The sequence below is a fragment of the Lytechinus variegatus genome, chromosome 7 (assembly GCF_018143015.1).
Source record: "Lytechinus variegatus isolate NC3 chromosome 7, Lvar_3.0, whole genome shotgun sequence".
NCBI lineage: Eukaryota > Metazoa > Echinodermata > Echinoidea > Temnopleuroida > Toxopneustidae > Lytechinus > Lytechinus variegatus.
The window spans coordinates 28619595-28638320 of NC_054746.1; the positions used below are offsets into that span (position 1 = coordinate 28619595).

Below are 18726 nucleotides of genomic sequence, written 5' to 3' on the forward strand. Positions count from 1 at the left end.
AAAAAGAAAAAAAAAGATAAGCCCCAAAAAGAAGGGGGGCATGGGGTTCCAAATGAAGGAGATTTGGGTATAATTTCTATATTATAGCATACAAACTTGATTAGGGCCAGGGGTGCACTATATAGCCCTGATATAGCCCCCCCCGGGATATAGCCTATCCACCCCAGAAATGCAGGGTGAGGGGTGATTCCTCGGCACCCCGCATGCAGGGCCATGACAACAGTTGTTTTCTACGAGATTCCTTTGGGTTATTTATTGATTAATCACTCTGTGTTTTAAACAGAGGGGTTGTGTATCATATTAGCCATTTTGGGTAAAAAAAAGTAGGACTCCTGACCTATTATACCGTAGGCCCTACCCCCAAATGGTATTATGATGAAAGGATGATAGGGTGGCGGATTTCAGTTTTAGGCCTTCGGAGTATTTTGTATACGGTACCGGTACATGTTGTGGGCGTGTCTGATTGTCATGTGATTCCGAGATCTCAGCATTGTCTGTTCAGGTTCAGCGACCACCGCAATCTCTAGCGGGATAACGCTGATCATCGATCGGCTCGCGTCGGGCGCGGGCTTCGCCGCCGGGTCAGCTATACGGTCTGTCGCAACGTAGAAAGAGTTCGTTGCTGGTCGGTGTGTTTACGGTTGGGACCCGAAAGAGGAATTCTTTTTTGCTGTAGTTAGTAAAATTACAGATCACCTGACTCAGTGTAAAGTTTCAAGAAAAAGCAGGTCATTTTGAGGTACGATACGGTAAGTAACAGTCTATTACCGTACACATTTGAATGTCAGGAACAACGAGCAATGCCAATGACCAGAAATATTGATAAACATGCTCAGACTCAGAGGCCTCAGACCCCGGGAGGGGGGGGGCACTCAGTATATACCCAGATAACAATGTTTCGTTGGGCCATTAACCTTTGCAGTTATGGAGGTGTAACGTTGGGCTAACGTTATTCTTGCCGTCGGGCCAACGTTGGCCCAACATCATTCAAAGGTATGATGTTGGTCCAATGTTAAGCCAACGTTAAACCAACGTTTAGCCAACGTATAGCCAACCACCAACCAACCATTTTTAAGCCAATAAAAAAATAGACATTCTCCTTATCACTCATACTTAACGCATCTTGTATCTGATCCTACTTGTAGACATTAATTTTCTTAGTTTATAATACCTATACCTACACCTACACCTACAATCCTATTCTACTCTAACAACAATGACAGTCGGTGAAATATATATATATATATATACACACATTCTCGTTGCGAGTATGTTTTTCATAGTTAGTATTTGTAAAAAGATGGATTTTAATTAGATTCTGAAATCATTAGCCTTCAAATCATATTCATAACATAACATATAGTTTTTTATTCATACTTAAATACATTTTATTCAATGACAAGAATATCATAGAAATTTTTAAAATATAAATCCTAACAAAATTGCATTACAAACACGATCATTTGTAATCGGTTCGTTGGCCAAACGTCGGCAATAGCGATTGCGGAAAAAAATCCGATAAATCATTATTTGATTGGTATTGGTAAATGAAAGGGGGCTGCATAAAAAGGTTTTACACCCATATTATCCCAAGTGTCTTAAGGTTGATTTTGATTAAATTGTATTGTTCAATCATATATTGAAAAATCATTTACAAATAACCAGAAATAGCATGTCATGCAAGAAAAACTTACCTCTTAAATGTTTTTAAGTATGAGCATTTATGGGTCAACGTTACTAGGCTACAGAAACGAAATTACACAATGTAGCGCGCACTCAAAATGGAAACGTTTACCCAATATTAGCTCGCGACGGTGGCTTTACGACCCCGACCAACAAGACCAAATGTCGACGTTGGGTGACCGTTAGACAGATGACCATTACCCAACGTCACACGCACTCAAAATGCCAACCTTGGCCCAATGTTGGCTCGACGTTGGCTTTACGACCGCGACCAACCCGACCACTGCCGACGTTGGGCCAACGTTACATAGCTGACCATAATCCAACGTCGCGCAAACTCAAAATGCCAACGTTGGCTCAACGTTGGCTTCACGACCGCGACCAACCCGACCACTGCCGACGTTGGGCCAACATTACATAGCTGACCATAATCCAACATCGCGCAAACTCAAAATGCCAACGTTGGCTTCACGACCGCGACCAACCCGACCACTGCCGACGTTGGCCCAACGTCGCCTTGCTATCTGGGTAATGCATAGTGGGTATATGCCGCGGAGGGGACCCCCATTTTCACACTCAAATTTCCGTTCCAAGGCATAGCATTTTTGCCTTGTTGAGAAAAAAAACAAAGAAAGCCGCTCCAAGGCATAGCATTTTCTTCTTATCGAGAAAAAAAGAAGAGGGAAATCCGCTCCAAAGCTTCGCATATTTTTCGTTACGCCGCTTCGATCGCATTGAATGAGCTGCAATTTTGGTGAAAAGCGGCCACAGAGCTCCCCCGGAGGAGGCCGCGCTAGCTGCATCATCCATAGGGATGCATACGCACTCACACGCTGGTGATCCGTTCCAAGAACCCCTGTTTTCACAAACATTTGTCGTTCCGAAGCCTGTTCCGAGGACCCTCCTTTTTGCAATAACCCCGCTCCAAGGCCCCCGTTTTTTGTCTCGCCCGCTGCACACCCCCACCACATTTTGGTCGAGTGTCCCCCCCCTGGGCCTCATACACTTGACTTGAGACAGGCAGTGAAAAAGGTCAGTCAAAGCTGACAAGCATTCAGGTTGTTGTAAAGTATTACTTTTTTATTGGCAAGTTGAATTGAATTGAATTCTCTCCCCTTATTTTTCTTTCAATTTTTTTGCACCTCCAATAGAGTGCAGAGGGCAGTCGCTATGCCCCATTGCATGATTTGCCTATTTTTTTTTCAAAATAAGACTAAAGTAAAGACTAAAGAGGAAAGGTTTGTTTATTTCATAAATATCACTGACCTCACATGACCTTTGATCTCGACTTGGCAACAAATTATTAATAAAATCTTATAAAATCCAATATTCATTGAAAAGGTGCACTCCAGGATGAAGATATTTATATTTCAATAAATTGAGTAAAATTAACAGAGCAAAATGCTGCAAATTTGATCAAAATTGGATAACAAAGTATAAATTGCATTTCAAAGATTTGCATTATTTCACTGAAACAGTTCTGGGCATAATTTGTGAACAAATTTTCGGCATTACTCCTATGTGTTTAAGATCGCATGCCCGATCTTTAATGAAAATCAGAAGTCCTAAAAAATTGAAACCAGTGGGATTCAAACCTGCCATCTAAGTCTCTGGGCAGCGACTCAACCACCATGCTATTCTGGTTCACGGCTAAGCCACGATGAACAGGAATTCAAATACCCTCTATCCTCTTCTTTCTGACTCATTAATATGCAAATGCCATCCGCCGTGGACAATAGATAGTAAATAAAGAGGCTTTAATAGGAGGTCATAATAATTTATGAACAAATTTTTGGCATTACTGCTATGTGTTTAAGATTCCATGCTTGATATTTAATGAAAATCAGAAGTCCGAAAAAATTGAAACCAGTGGGATTCGAACCTGCCATCTACTGCTCTCCGGGCAGCGATTTATAACCACCAGGCTATTCTGGTTCACGGCTGAGTCACGATAAACTGGAATACAAATACCCTCTATCCTCTTCTTTCTGACTCATTAATATGCAAATGCCATCCGCCGTGGACAATAGATAGTAAATAAAGAGGCTTTATAATAGGAGGTCATAATAATTTGTGAACAAATTTTTGGCATTACTGCTATGTGTTTAAGATTGCATGCTTGATATTTAATGAAAATCAGAAGTCCTAAAAAATTGGAACCAGTGGGATTCGAACCTGCCATCTACTGCTCTCCGGGCAGCGATTTATAACCACCAGGCTATTCTGGTTCACGGCTGAGTCACGATAAACTGGAATACAAATACCCTCTATCCTCTTCTTTCTGACTCATTAATATGCAAATGCCATCCGCCGTGGACAATAGATAGTAAATAAAGAGGCTTTATAATAGGAGGTCATAATAATTTGTGAACAAATTTTTGGCATTACTGCTATGTGTTTAAGATTGCATACTTGATCTTTAATGAAAATCAGAAGTCCTAAAAAATTGGAACCAGTGGGATTCGAACCTGCCATCTACTGCTTTATGGGCAGCGACTTAACCACCAGGCTATTCTGGTTCACGGCTGAGTCACGATAAACTGGAATACAAATACCCTCTATCCTCTTCTTTCTGACTCATTAATATGCAAATGCCATCCGCCGTGGACAATAGATAGTAATATAGAGGCTTTAACAGGAGGTCATAATAATTTGTGAACAAATTTACTGCATTGCTCCTGTGTTTAGGCATGTCTTCATGAATATTCATTACATGGGCAGATGATGTCATATCCCCACTTGTTCTTTTGTATTTTATGATATAAAATATTCGGTTTAATCAGAATTTCCTACGGTACCAAGATTGCTGCAACTTATTTCATCATAATGGAGGCATGTTTACACATGTGATGAACAATTATGATTTCATATAATAACATAAGAAAAAAAGAATTTGACATCATCAGCCCACCAAATGAATAATCATGACAACGTGCATATAACTGTTTTCACAAAATATTGCTAAAATTTAAAAATCAATTACTTCGTTATTATTTGTAATCCAATTTTGATAAAATTGTCAGCATTTTGCTCTGTGAATTTTACCCTATTTATTTAGATATAAATTTCGTCAGCCTGGAGCATCCCATTAACTATGGGTCTCTTAAAGTGGTACTACTACAGACTGGAAATAATAAACAGAGTAAAGTTCACCAAGAAAAATGCTGACATATTTATAAAAATATGATAAAGTTTCTGCATTTCAAGGTATAGCAATATTTTTGTGAAAACAGTTTTACACATTGTCGTGAATATTCATTAGGTTGGCTATTCATTGATGTCATGTCTCCACTTTCCTTATTCTTATGTTATTACATGAAATCATTAATTTCATATGTTCATACTATGAGTACGGTCTCCCTTTAAACAAAATAAGTTGCAGCAATGATTATTTTACACAGTAAGTCAGTTGTCAGTCCATGATTATGTCTAAATCTTGGAAAACAAAATTTCAAATAATGTATACAAGAGAACAAGTGAGGATATGACATCAATTTGCTCAATGAATATTCATGAAGACATGCATAGAACTGATATAATGCAAAGAGCCTTTTATTATGTCTGAATGTTGTTATTCCTTGTCTGATTCTGATGAAATTATCAGTATTATGTTTGTCTGGTTTTTCTTTATCTGCTTAAACCATATTATTCTCTCCGTGGAGTACCCCTTTAAAATAGAGGTTAGGTTTGACGATAATTTGGTGCTCAATCCATAAAACAACCCAGAATATTCACTTTCTCCATTATGGCAGGGAAAAGAAAAGGAGAAATGCAATCTCAACATTTTTTTATGCGTATCTTCCTATAATATTTCGCACGGACTTTAGACCAAGGCCTGATTAAATTTTTGATAAGTGTTACAATGTATGTCAATTATCTTACAACTGCCACTGTCTATCATAACCTCTTTTTCAGGGGGGGGGGGGATTTTGTGTGAATAATTTCTGATGTGAAATATCAACAAATAATCAGGTTTGAATTTAAGGCAATGAAAGCCTTGTGGCATACATGCACATGTACTGTCACTTCCTTGGCATTCAGAATATTTATGCTATGTTTCCTGAGCTGCATTTTCTAAAGATATTGAGATGACCTGAGAAGTGATGAGATCTCATACCATTTTCACCAACAATAATTTGTTGTAACTCCCATCATACATCCTTGTGCTGATGTCCGTCTCCCCCCCTCATTTGTCCACTTCTAATTCTTTCCATTCCTTGACTGATAAATCTGAAGAGGTTCTAACCTCTCTTGTCTACTTCTCAATATTTTAAGTTATTTGTTTTAGCAAGTCTTTTTTTATCATCACACGGAAGATTTCTTCCTGAGAACTTTGTAGCTTTCAGTGAAGCAACACAGTTAATGCTAAAAAAATCATCTTCAAGACAGATGATATTTTTTTAATGAAAATTCTATATTTTTTGTTCATGTTGGACTCTGTATTGTTTGTTGTGTGGGACCCTTCAAATACTTATAGGTGTAGAAGCTTTGGTTGATAAAGTTGATAAAAGTAAGTTCTATTAATTTTTTTTCACATTTCATGCATGAGAAATGAAGTATTACATGTAGGGCCTTAAAGGTAAATGCTAGTTTTGGTAACGATATCAAAATGATTTCGTACAGAATCCAATGAAATGACCACCAAAGTGTCTGTTTGTATAAATAAAACGCATGTGCCAAAGGATTCTGGAAGAAATTGTGTAATTGCTGAGAAATCAGCAAATAAGCACAGGATTCAGGTAGAGCGTCGGGCCCAACTCTCTAAGCAATAATTATACATTGTCCCACGTGCGCTTATCTGTGTTGGGGATCTTCGGTGTGAACATTTTTCAGCGTAGATTTCAAGATTTCACAAAGTTCAGTTAATGTAACTGTACCAGATCTAGACCCTCGATATACTGACAATTAAGCCTTGTTTTACAGACTTTCTCATGAATTCAGTGTTTACTGCAACTACTGGAATTTTTCTTTAAGAATAATAACTATTAACTGTGCCATTCATTTATGTATTTTTGATTGCATAGACCTTTCAATCATTTGTTTAAAGATTAATTTATTTTTATTCAAAGATTGAAAGTGCTTGTGAATATTCCACAAGATTACAACAAACCTCTTGTCCCTTATTCATATAAAAGGTATAATGGATATGTCTGGTACATTATGTTTGCATCAACAGTATACTTGATTATGAGGATGAATCCTTAAAAAAGTGCTCTCCGTAGATTAGGACATTATATAAACAACCGGCATTAAAACATTTAAATTTAGTAATTGTATTGCCACTTCAAGTTTATTACCTTAATTTTGATATTTTATGCATTGACAGGAAGTTTACAAGATTCCTGAAATGATTGTGGTACCCTTCAGTCCTTGATAGAGCTATGGCAGATGAAAATAGACGGTTGGTGTCTGTTCTTGAACAGCACACTAAACAACTTGAGGAGCTACTGGACGGAGTCAAGTCCAGGGTCAAAGGTGACACCTATTTCTGATTGCATCGCATTATACCAAGGCTGTGTTTTCAAACAGCAAGTTGCTATTCCAAATATCAAGATTTTATTGTTAACCAAAGATCATAATTTTGATAATAAATGAACACATATTTGTAAAGCTTAGATTCCCCATATTTATTCAGTGCAACACAATATATGATGAGATTTCTTGAATGTTCATTTTCAGCCTTTTAAGAAATAGAAAAATCACTCAGAAATAAATAAGTTTTCTTTTAAGAATCCATATTTCTTTCGATAATTAGAAAAATATTTTTGCTGTAAAAACAGGAAGATATTTATTTTGCTGTGATTTTATTCATCACTCTGTTTATTGATAGTACCCATGCATTTTTCAACTATGTTAGATGCCATGGAAGGCAGCCATTATAAAACAAATTTGCCTTAAGGCCTACTTTCCACCAAGTATTAGCTATATCCAATTATCCAGTCTTATTGTTTAGTTGTTTACCATTTTTTTTTAATTCCACTTTTAATGCAATGGACACTTAGTATATAGATCTACAGGCTTGACTGGTCTCAATGTTTGTCACCCATTTTACTCTTTATTCAAGAAAATAATATGACTTTATCTTGTTTTCAGTCTTATTTCAAAGGAGATGAAGCATGTAGTCACTTTAAAGCTATCACTCTGATTCTTCCAATCTAGTTTCAATAATGCCAGAATAAAATTACTGACTTGTTGGTTTCTGTTGAAGGTGAACTTATGATCACCTCCCGTTTCTCATTTGATTTTACATTATATATTGGGGAAGGAGGTGGGTGGGGTTAAAAAACATTAAATTTTATTTTCAAGCTAACAATTTTTTTTTCTAATTACTCCTACAAACAGATACTATGCAAGATGTTGCAGAAATGGGCATTTCTCAACTTGGTCGGGCAATTGGAATTTACTACTCTCTTTTCACGAGGTATGTGAAGACCCCTTTTCCCTTCTCTCCTCCCTCTCTCCTATCCCTTACTTTCTCCCTATCTCACTATCCCTCATTCCCCTTCCCTTTCATTTTTATTATTATTGATTTGTTAATTAGTTTCACTTCCAATGATGGTAACATAAGATTGGCGTAGAGAGTGTATTCACAAAATTAATCAGATACTTTCCGCCTTGTAAGACAACCTACACCTTTTCTGCATAGCTGCCTTCATGAAAACCAAAAGATGATTCTAATCAAAGTCTCTACTGCAAAAGGAATCAGTTCGGCAGTTGGTTTATATTGTTTTCTTGCAGATTTCTTGCTAACATAACCACATTTCTGAAAATGTTGTATTTTTGCAACATTCAAATTGTAGATACATGTGTCCATCATTAATCAGCAACCTTCATTTATTGCTGTTGACATGAACATTCACTTCACTTAAGACTTAACTCTATTGAACTTGTAACATTGTATGTTCAAACACATACATGGTATTCATGTTGGTCCGTAAACCCAGACAGCATGACATCTGAACTAATACAGAGACGCTAATGACAAAACAGGTCAAGGAAGTTCAGAAATGAGACAATGGATGGAATGTAAAATATAGAAAAATAAAGAATTAAGAATTCATCTATTCTAGGTTCACAGATGTTTTCATAATTGTCATACCATAACAATTGTCATTCCATAACAATTGTCATTCAACATGGTTATGATCAATACATGTAGTATCATACATGAATATGCAAATTAACACATTAAGCTGTGATATACATGTAAGTCTTGATTGTGAGTTTTTTAATTCTGATGATTTATTTCAGTAATGTTTCGTTGTTGAATTTTCATCAGTAATCTGTCAGTTACATCTGACCTCTGAGCTTCATTAGATTGCAAGATTCAGCAAAAACATTTTTAATGCATTTTGACATAATAGCATAATCTACCTAACATCCGACATGATAGCTCATCCCATTTGATTTCCCCCAAGAAACTGTCATATTTTTTTTCAACCTGTCACTTAATGCTAATGATATTGAGGCTGAATGTTTGTATTCAAAGTTAATTTATTCAAAAGTTAACGGGGAGAGCCATCCTGAATTCAGAGAAGAGCTTTTATTTCAATAGGCTAATTTCAGATCTGGAATAAAAAGAACATAAAGCTGTCAAATGCGACTGAAATTAGCTATGCGTAGAGAAACATTGAAGCACTGTGCACTAAATCCTAGTTTTAGGTGAAAAGTTTAATACTAGTTCACATTTCCATTCTCATACACCTGCTGTTTCCATATTACATAGATGTTTATTAAACCTCACCTACCTGAGTTTATCGGGTCAATTTAATTGTTTAGGTGTTTTAAACTGTCTGGGACAGTATTGTTCTTTATGCAAGACTGCTCATACCTGCTAAGTGACATCGTACTGTTATGCTTAATTGACCATGAAAATAATATCCTGGATTTGTCAACATATTTGATCAGCCGAAAGTTCATGAAGAAAGGTAATAATTATAAAGTAAGATAAAGTTTCCTTCCCTTTTAGTTTTTATCATTCAAAGTTTTGAGCTACAACCTTTGTTCTATGAACCCCCCTGAAATAATACCATTTGAGAAAGACAAAAAAAAAATCCTTCTTCGCCAAAGAATCTTTATGTTGGCTAATTTTCCTGCTTGGTATTGCAATACCGGTACATACATGTACTTAAAAAAAAGTTTTTTTCAGTAAATTCTAAATCAAGGACAGATTGAGGGGTTGAGCACAGGAGGAACATTCCTCTTTTCTGTCCATTTTTTCTAAACACAGATAGTATCATTTGGTATGTAGTGCCCCCTTCCCCCCAGCCCCATTGGAACCTGGGTGGAAATAGGTTAAGATCTTTTCGGGAGCTTGATATACATTTCTTTTGAAAGAAAAAGTGGCAGATTGTTATTTTAATACATTTGTTTATTCGTACACAGATAGCATTCCCCTTGTATGTAATTCCCCCATCTCCCATTTTAAAATCTTAGTTGGATATACTGTAAGAATGTATAAATACCCCCATTCTCTCATTCTCGTAGGCTATATTTTGGGAGTACCCAGTTTTTGAGGCTTATTCAGATATCAAAGGTGTGACAAAGCTGAAACAAAAATTGTGTGTACAAAGGGAGTAATTTAACGGAGACAATTACCATGACAGTTTGGAAGTAGGGAGTCCTTTATATGCTTAGTGTTCGTCTTAGTGTGACCATAGTAGAATAAAAACATGTCTTTATATAAAGGATCTACAACATGATCAGTTTCCAAAGGAGACAGATTTATACAATGATCCATCATGAGGAAGATATAATTTCTGTGCACACCCTAAAACACAGGCAGACAGTTATCCTGAAATAGTGGCCTTTAATTCTGTTAGGGTTTCAGAACACATTTTTTTTCTTTAAGGAGACCAAGAAATCTGTACATGTTCTGCAACAAATGGTCTCTTTAGCCATCCTTTGATCTATAAAAATAGAAAGACCAATAGAATACCCTTTATTACATAATAAACCTTCAAGATAAATATGACTTTTCCACACAATGAAGACTTATAATCTTCTTTGATGATTTCTTTCAGTTTGAACGTTGTTAGTCGTTCAGATCTAGAAACCATCTTCAAGCGTCATTTCCACCACCCACCTGTCCAAAATGCAGTCTCAGACTTAGAAGAGCTTGAGGTAGGTCTCTAAGAATTTGCCAGATACCCTCAAAGCAGTTAGAAATTCATATTTTTTCCACTTTTGTCATTAATTTCATTATTATGTGATTTATTTCATAATTGGAGTTTTCTCAGAGATGTTGCAGAGACATCTGCAACTAGCCAAATTCTGGAGTGGTAAACTAGTCACAAACTAGATGCAAGTCCAGTAAGATGACCCCTACTGCAAATTTCTATAATACAGCACAAATATGGCAAAAAATAAATTGGCCCCAATAATATCTAAGACCAATGAGAGGGGTATAGAGGCCCAATCAATAGGGCATCCATTAATCTAAGCCTTATTGAATATGTCAGTGATCTGGGGCCCGATTCACAAAGCTTAGCAATGATCATAGAACAATTTTTTTAAAGATTGATTGCATTTACTACAATGAGCAATTAATCGTTAAAATCAAGCGTAAGATCAATCGCTAGTCTTTGTGTTACAGAACCCTGATCTAGTTTTATAATGTCTGGTGTTTTTTCATAAGACTTTCACTAATATGCTTTAAGATTAGATTTATGTATTTCTGTTAGAGACTATAAAAGTTCTGGGTTTCATTATCTATTGATTCGGTTGGTTGGAGGCACCACTATTCTTCTATCACATTTCATTGTTTGGTTATTTCTTTTGTAAATCTATACAATACTTGAATGCTTTCCAATGATGTCTGATGGCACATACATATATTTATTGTAGATGTTTAAATGTGAAGAAGTACTGCCAACAAAATGAATGGAAATTTTATATTGTATACAGGGTGAATGGGATGACTTCCTAGAAAGAGTCCAAAAGCAGATCTCTGGCCCTGGTGAGACACATTCTTCCCTTATTGTAGGATCCCAAGGACCATGTGAACTGATGGTGAAGAATGTAAGGAGTGGAATGTGAGTTTTTATTACTTATTTTGACTCTTAACTACTACCCCTTCATTATTAAATGCACGGTTGATTTGTTATTGTTATTTGGTTGTTTTTTTACCCCAACCTACTTGTAGTTTCTACATGTATATTGTACTCTGTAAATTTGAGATAAGAAGAGTCTAGCATTAGATTTCTCTATGTGACTATGTTGATAGTGTGCATGTGGATTTTTTTTCATAGAAAAGCCCTTACTAATATGAGTCCTGAATTCAATGTATATTTATCATTCCCCCCCCCCCCCATACTGTACTGGTAATTTAAATGGCCATCATTCTGAATTCATGTGTAATTTGAATAAGGCCAAAATTGTTAACTTCATCACACTAATCATCATGTACTTATATTTGATTTTGTTTGTTTCAAATTTGCATTTATTAAATGCAATAGCACCCTATAGGAAGCTGAAAGTCTTAGAAATATTTGATGTATGATTCATTTTTTGTTAAGCTATTGAAGACAAAGTGGCCACAACAATTTGTGGGTTCATCAAATAACGTCTGATGTAGAGCATAGGTAATTCCTAATAAAATATATCAGAAGAAATTGATCAAAATTTCGTTTTATATTGAGCCAATTATTATTGTATAAGTTTTGTTTCATTTAAAGCTTTAGAAAAAAAAGGAATTCAATTCGATTCAAAATGGTCTTTATTGATAATCAAACATGTTAACAATCATACATGAAAAAACAGCAAGAGCTGGAAAAATCATGTTTACAAGTTGGTTTTGGTACATTTTTAAATACATAGTAAAAACAATAGTAAAATGCATTAAAAAATGTTATACATTTATTAAAAGTTAATACAATTTAGATAAAGCATAAAAGGCAATGAATATGATGAATAAGTGAGTGTAATATGACAATGGCAGACTTGAAGGAGAGGAGACTGACACTTATTTAAATGACAAAAAAATTGTATAGCTTGGGAGGGGATGACCATCTTGCATTGCCTTTCCTAGTCTACACACTCATCTTTTATATATATATATATATATATATATATATATATATATATATATATATATATATTAAGGAAACTGAAAAAAAAAACAAATCACTGTTGCAAATTGGCAGATTTCAGACCTTCAAAAACATACATGATTCATTTCTGCTACATGTATGTCATGTAAAATTTAAGAAAAAGAAAGAATGAAGCCCTCAAAAAGTAAAAATGTTGCCATAGTAGCTGATCAAATAAGTATGGATTCCAATAATTAGAATTAGTTTAAAAATTGAAATATATTAAGTACTTTATTTCTGGGAATTCTGGCATGGAAACAGAAGTCAATTTAGACAGATATGTGATAGGTTCTTTAGTCCAAGTTTTTTTTTTTACTTAGTCTCCTGTTCAAAGGTGAAACTTTAGCTGGAAGTTTTCTTTGCAAGACAGTATGGTATGATTGTACCAAGAGTTCAAATATATTTTTGTGCTATCAACCTTTATGCTTGCTTGATCATGCCTACAGAATGTCAACATTGGCTACATACCTGGATGGTACAAGCCATGTTCTCCTTATCCTACTCCGACACTTTGCCTGACTACCGTGACGCACCCACGTAGCCGAACTAGAGAGACGGTACCAAGAGGTCAAGGAGGCTGGTGGTCGTGTCTTGATTGTCTCGTTCGGCTCACAAGAGGGTGCACTTCACTGGTTAGATGTGACAGGATGTCCATTTGATATGGTGACGGATGAAGAGAGGATGGTAGGTTGCAATTATTGTCAGTTTGTACAAACAGAATTGTATGTTCCACACCTACTACCCAACTTGTTGATCTCTTGTTTCCCTTAATTGCAATTTTGTATGTTGCTATGAATTTGCTCAGTGATTATTATATTAAATTTACACAAATATTTCAACATAATAATTACAATTGGTACTTTGCCATGAATTTGCACAATTATGTTTATATAGAATTTGCACAATTATTTCAACATAACATCATGATTTTGCATGTTTTAGGATGGTGTTTCTGGATTCACCTCGTTTACAGCAATCACCCTAACCACCTTACAACTTTTTGAACGATTCAGTGCATCCTCCATCTTTTAAACATCCCCATTAACTTTGAGCTCTTAGTTTTTTTCTCTTCATGTTTCTGTCATTTCTAACTGTACGATCACTTTTATGAAATACTGTCCTGCTTTTTATTTCCTCCTATCAGATTTACAAGGCGTTTGGCCTACAGGTGTCCATATCCAAGGTTTGGCAGATCAGTGCTATGTTGTACTATGCTGAGCAGAAGGCTATTGGGACTGTGTTGCCTAAGAAACTAGACAATGTAGAGGATGATCCAAATCAGGTAGGTCATTTGCATTGAGATCATATTGATGAGTTATCATCGAAGTACTGTAATCGATGGCAACCATAAAAGAACAAAAAAACTTCAAATGGATTATGCAATGAGCAGTGTGTATTGTGTCAGTGTACAGATTATCTTTCGTCATTACTTAAAAAAGATCTCCAGATAGAAATTTCCATAAAAACAGCATCCAAACTGAATTGGTCTATAGTGATCATATTATTTTTAGGATGGTACAATGCAATTTGAATACATCAGACTCCCATTCTGAGATACTACTGTTATTCATCTCTCTTTTTTCATCTCCTGTAGATGGGTGGTGATTTCATCCTGAATCCAATGGGCATTGTATCCTTTGTACACTGCAGTAAATCACCCCAAGATAGACCATCTGTAGATGAACTCCTCAAAGCCATCAAGGTACATGGAATTTATTTTTAATTCACTTAAAATCTAGTAGTGTATTCATCATATTTAGAATCAGCCTAATTACACCAATGTGAAAAAATTTTATACAGGAATTCCCATTTTAAGTTAGTTACACTGTCTAATGTTATATATTGATAAATGATCAGAGGGTAACACAACATTTGCTCCTGTGCCAGTTGCTCTGGGCTTAATTGCGTCTAAGATATAGGATCTTAATATATAAGATATAGGGTTAGGGTTGCAATAGGGTTTTATGTTCGGTTTAGGGTAGGGTATAGTGTTAAACCCAAGGTTGGAGATGGCCATACAATGGGCATGTGGAATTTAGAGCTGAGCAATTGTTACAGGAGCATATGTCATGGAACTGATCAGAGACACCTTGTTGTTTTCATGCGAGCAATTCCATAATATAATCAAGCTCTTTGCATGTCTGACTTTGCTCACAGACTACTCAACCATGTTAAAGAACATTACAGAAATCATTTCAGGAAAGACCGCCATATAGGGTGTAGGGTATGGATCTTGACAAAATATTGACAAATTGAAGTTTATAAATAGAAATTCTTTTGTAACTCTCTTGTGAATTGATGATATAGCATGATGAGTTGTTTTTGTAATTAATACCTTGCTTTGAATTTTCTGTGATCAAAGTACCTGTTACTTTGATGATTTTATTTTTTCTTTCTTTTTCAACAGATAATGGACTTAAAAGATCAAGTTGAAGGTAGCGCATAAACTTCCGTCCCGAGCTTTCTGAATGTTAGGAACAAAATCCTGTACTCGGGAACAAAATCTAATCACTTCCAAAGTGTATTTCCAATAATTGGAATTAAACATGGATATTGAGCAAGTACCAATAGAAAGTTTACTGTATTTTAAATGCATTTGTGTCTTAGCTATAACCCAAAGAGGTTTTTGTGATTCTTTGATATTGGCAACATGTACAATAATTTTTTTTTGCACTGTTAATCTCAATTTTACTTTGTTATTCCTTTAGGCTTAGATTGCCTGAAGATTTTTTTTTAGGTATACCCAAAGTGTGAAGAATAAAATTCACAAATCATGAGTGTGTCACTTATATTAGCCTAGCATTCTTTTGAGTATTGTGGACTTTGCCTATCTATCCTAAAATTGTTTAAGTATTCCAGTGTAATGTATATTTTCAGTACCTATTGGGTGATTTCAAGTTTGGTATTGGTGAAATCATGAATTTTGTTGCCTGACCTATCTCCAATTTTAGTTGACAAAAGTGATGAAATCAAGTTTGTACTATAAAGGTTTTTGATAACTCAGTACTGAGTAATTTTAGTCTAAGCAGTGAACACCAACCTCATATCAAGTTCAATGGCTAGAGTGAAGTAATTTCAACACAAACACCAGCTATCAACAACTGAACTTGAAGTCACCGATACTTTAATATGAGTAGAGTTACATATTTAGATCGATGCCTTGTAATTGGTGATAAGACTGTTCTAATGACCAGCATAGTGTTCATTTATTGTGCAGTAATGTGTCATATGTGTGTATGTTAAATTGTAATACCTCTGCAAGTTACCACTACTTAAACATAAAATTGGGTATTTTCTTTTTTTCTTTTGTGCTAACATTTTCTATGAATTCAACTTGCTTGTCTTATTGTAAGAGTTGATATATTTCATATCCTAGATAATTGAAGCATGTGCAATAATTGAGTAATGCTTGGTATGTATCAAAGTATCCCCTTCATAGAAATATGAAGTCATTGGATTTACCCAATGTACCAAATCTTTCAGTTCTTGAAAGGTTACTCAAGTTGACCTGTATTCATTTAATTATCTGTCAGATTTTCCTCACAGGGAATTATAAATTTTCAACTCTCAGGGTTTAGTAAGATGGGGTAGTTTGAAGTATCTATGCAATTTTAATGTCCAATATGATTGTATTTTCTATTGTTTGAGAATGTGCAAACTTTTTCATTTGTATGACAAATCCCGAATTCATTCTTCATGGCTCCTTATTTGCATGTCTAGCCAAGGTTTGAACTGATGACGGCTCTAACAAAAACCACTTCTGTGGGAGTCACTGCCTGATGTGAATTAGAATTCTGGCTAAACATGTAACTCAGGGCACTTGTAAAATGGATGGGTTGAAAATTGGACAAATAATAAATACTGACAATTTGTTTGAACATCTGTTATTAACTAGTAGTACTTATAAGTATTGTATTTAGATGATAAAGGACGATTGTTTTTTCTTAAATATACATGAATTTACAAATTAAAGATATGATATATGAAATGACCATGTGCCAAATACTGAAAGATATTTGAATATTAGAGATTGTATCATTATGTGGAGTATTGTGGCCAAGTGGATTAGTCTCCAGACTTTGAAACCTAGGGTTGTGGGGTCAAATCCCAGCCATGGTGTGTTTTCCTTCAGCAAGAAATTTTTCCACAAATGTGCAGCACTCAACCAAACCAAGGTGAGGTAAATGGGTACCTGATCGCAAGACTTTTTGAACTATTAACATTTTTCTGCGATCTTGAATGATCTGATATGATCACTACAATTACTCCAAGGTTAAGATCACATTTCATAATCATGGTGCGAATCGTGAAAGTGTGAACTAGGTATTAGAAATGTTCAGGGTTTGAGGTTTCACATAGATTTGTGCTAGGTGTAATGTAGTGCACAAAGTAAGGTTGATGTTTGTACAAATATTTATAATCAATCAATTTAATAAAATGATATTTATTTAATAATAAATCGCTAATGTCAGCAACTCATTTATTTAAGAATTTAATTTGATTAAAATCCACTTGTTTAGTTTTAATAGTGTACAAGGCCCCGCTGTATATACTTGTCCATCAAAGTTATTTTCAATGGAAATTTTGCCATCACTTGAACTTGGGCACTCTGCAGAGTGAAATTGAGCATTGTATAGATTGTATCATCAATTTTAATCACAGAAACTGAGCTCAATTGTCAATCAAAATAATATTTCTATGTTTATCACCACCACATATATCAAAATACCGTGTTTTCAATGCTGTTCAAAATCAGGGTAAATGATATCACTTAAAAAGCTTTCCCTGTAATAACTTGTTGTGGAAAAATCAGTCTAATGGCCTACCCTCACTGGTGGATTTTAGTCAAATTTTAAGGCAGTGATTTGCACCACAGACACTACAAGGGAAGACCGGACAGTAAGTAAACCTTCGCACATCGGCATGCAGCTGTGTATTAAACATATGGGGGAAATGAGAGTTTGGAAGAGGGCACAAGGAAGGCGCATGTGGATAATTACACATTTCTTTCCCAGAAAACTCCAACATATATTTATCTCTGATTTTAGGAAAAAAAATTGAAGAATTTTTTTTTAATGTAAAAATTGTCTATTCCTTCACCCCTCCACCATTGCACACAACCCAAAGTAGCGAAATGCGACTGTCTACTTTCTAAACAATGTATGGTGCTTTTCCCCGAACATTTCATTATGCACTCTATTGAGTGTCCAGTCTTCCTCTTGTAGTGTCTTCGTTTGCACCCAACGTTAGTCTTTATTTTGGGGTAAGCACATATCAAATCTATCACTTGAATGCCAGTCACTTTGGACCTTTAAATACTTACTTTGATATTGATTGCATCATTTGGTATTTCAATCTTAGTTTTGTCTTAGTTTGGTGATGATCTGAAGTTAGCAATCAGAGCCAATGTGAATTTGCAGCAAAAATGCATTCATTTTCATAACTAGTAACAGCACACAAAATTCTGATTGCCAACTTCATTCTATAAAAAATAGATGAATCAAGATTTTGGGTCGAGTAACAACTTTGACCTGGAAGTAAAATTGGAGCTGTTGCCATTATTCGATGTGATCAAAAATTGGATGCAAGGTTCAATATGCTTACAATTGAAATTGAGCAAAATATTACATTTGCTGAGATGTTATGGGATTCCACGATGATCCCCTGAACAACATTGCAAATTTAAAATTTGCATGGTTTAATAAAATACTGTACATCTAAAATATTCAAAACATCACTCTGTTCCTCTTTTTCTGCTTCCATGTAATGAACATGATTGTCTTTTGAAAATCATGTCAGTGGCTGAAAAAAATAATATTGGCCAGTATCTTTTTCGAGGCTTAAATATGTGGTTCAATTAGTTTGACATACAGGGCAAATATTACAGATGCAACAAGTTGCTATTTGCCTGTGCAGACCTGGCTGTGAATTACTATATCAAACAGTGATGCAA

The 18726-nt window shown here is 35.3% G+C and overlaps 1 protein-coding gene across 3 annotated transcripts; it reads left to right on the plus strand.

The window, feature by feature from the left end:
* Positions 1–454: 454 nt before the first annotated feature.
* On the plus strand, positions 455–17487 carry LOC121418912. Of its 3 annotated transcripts, none has more exons than XM_041613109.1 (9): positions 455–753; positions 7010–7158; positions 8026–8104; positions 10707–10806; positions 11590–11717; positions 13220–13457; positions 13918–14055; positions 14368–14475; positions 15181–17487. In XM_041613109.1, the coding sequence occupies exons 2-9, from the start codon at positions 7065–7067 to the stop codon at positions 15217–15219; spliced, it is 924 nt and encodes a 307-aa protein (XP_041469043.1). In that variant the 5' UTR covers positions 455–753; positions 7010–7064; the 3' UTR covers positions 15220–17487. The 3 variants fall into 3 exon arrangements, with proteins under 3 accessions (XP_041469043.1, XP_041469042.1, XP_041469044.1); XM_041613108.1 differs by having other exon boundaries at positions 455–749; XM_041613110.1 differs by having other exon boundaries at positions 455–739.
* The last annotated feature ends 1239 nt before the right edge of the window (positions 17488–18726 follow it).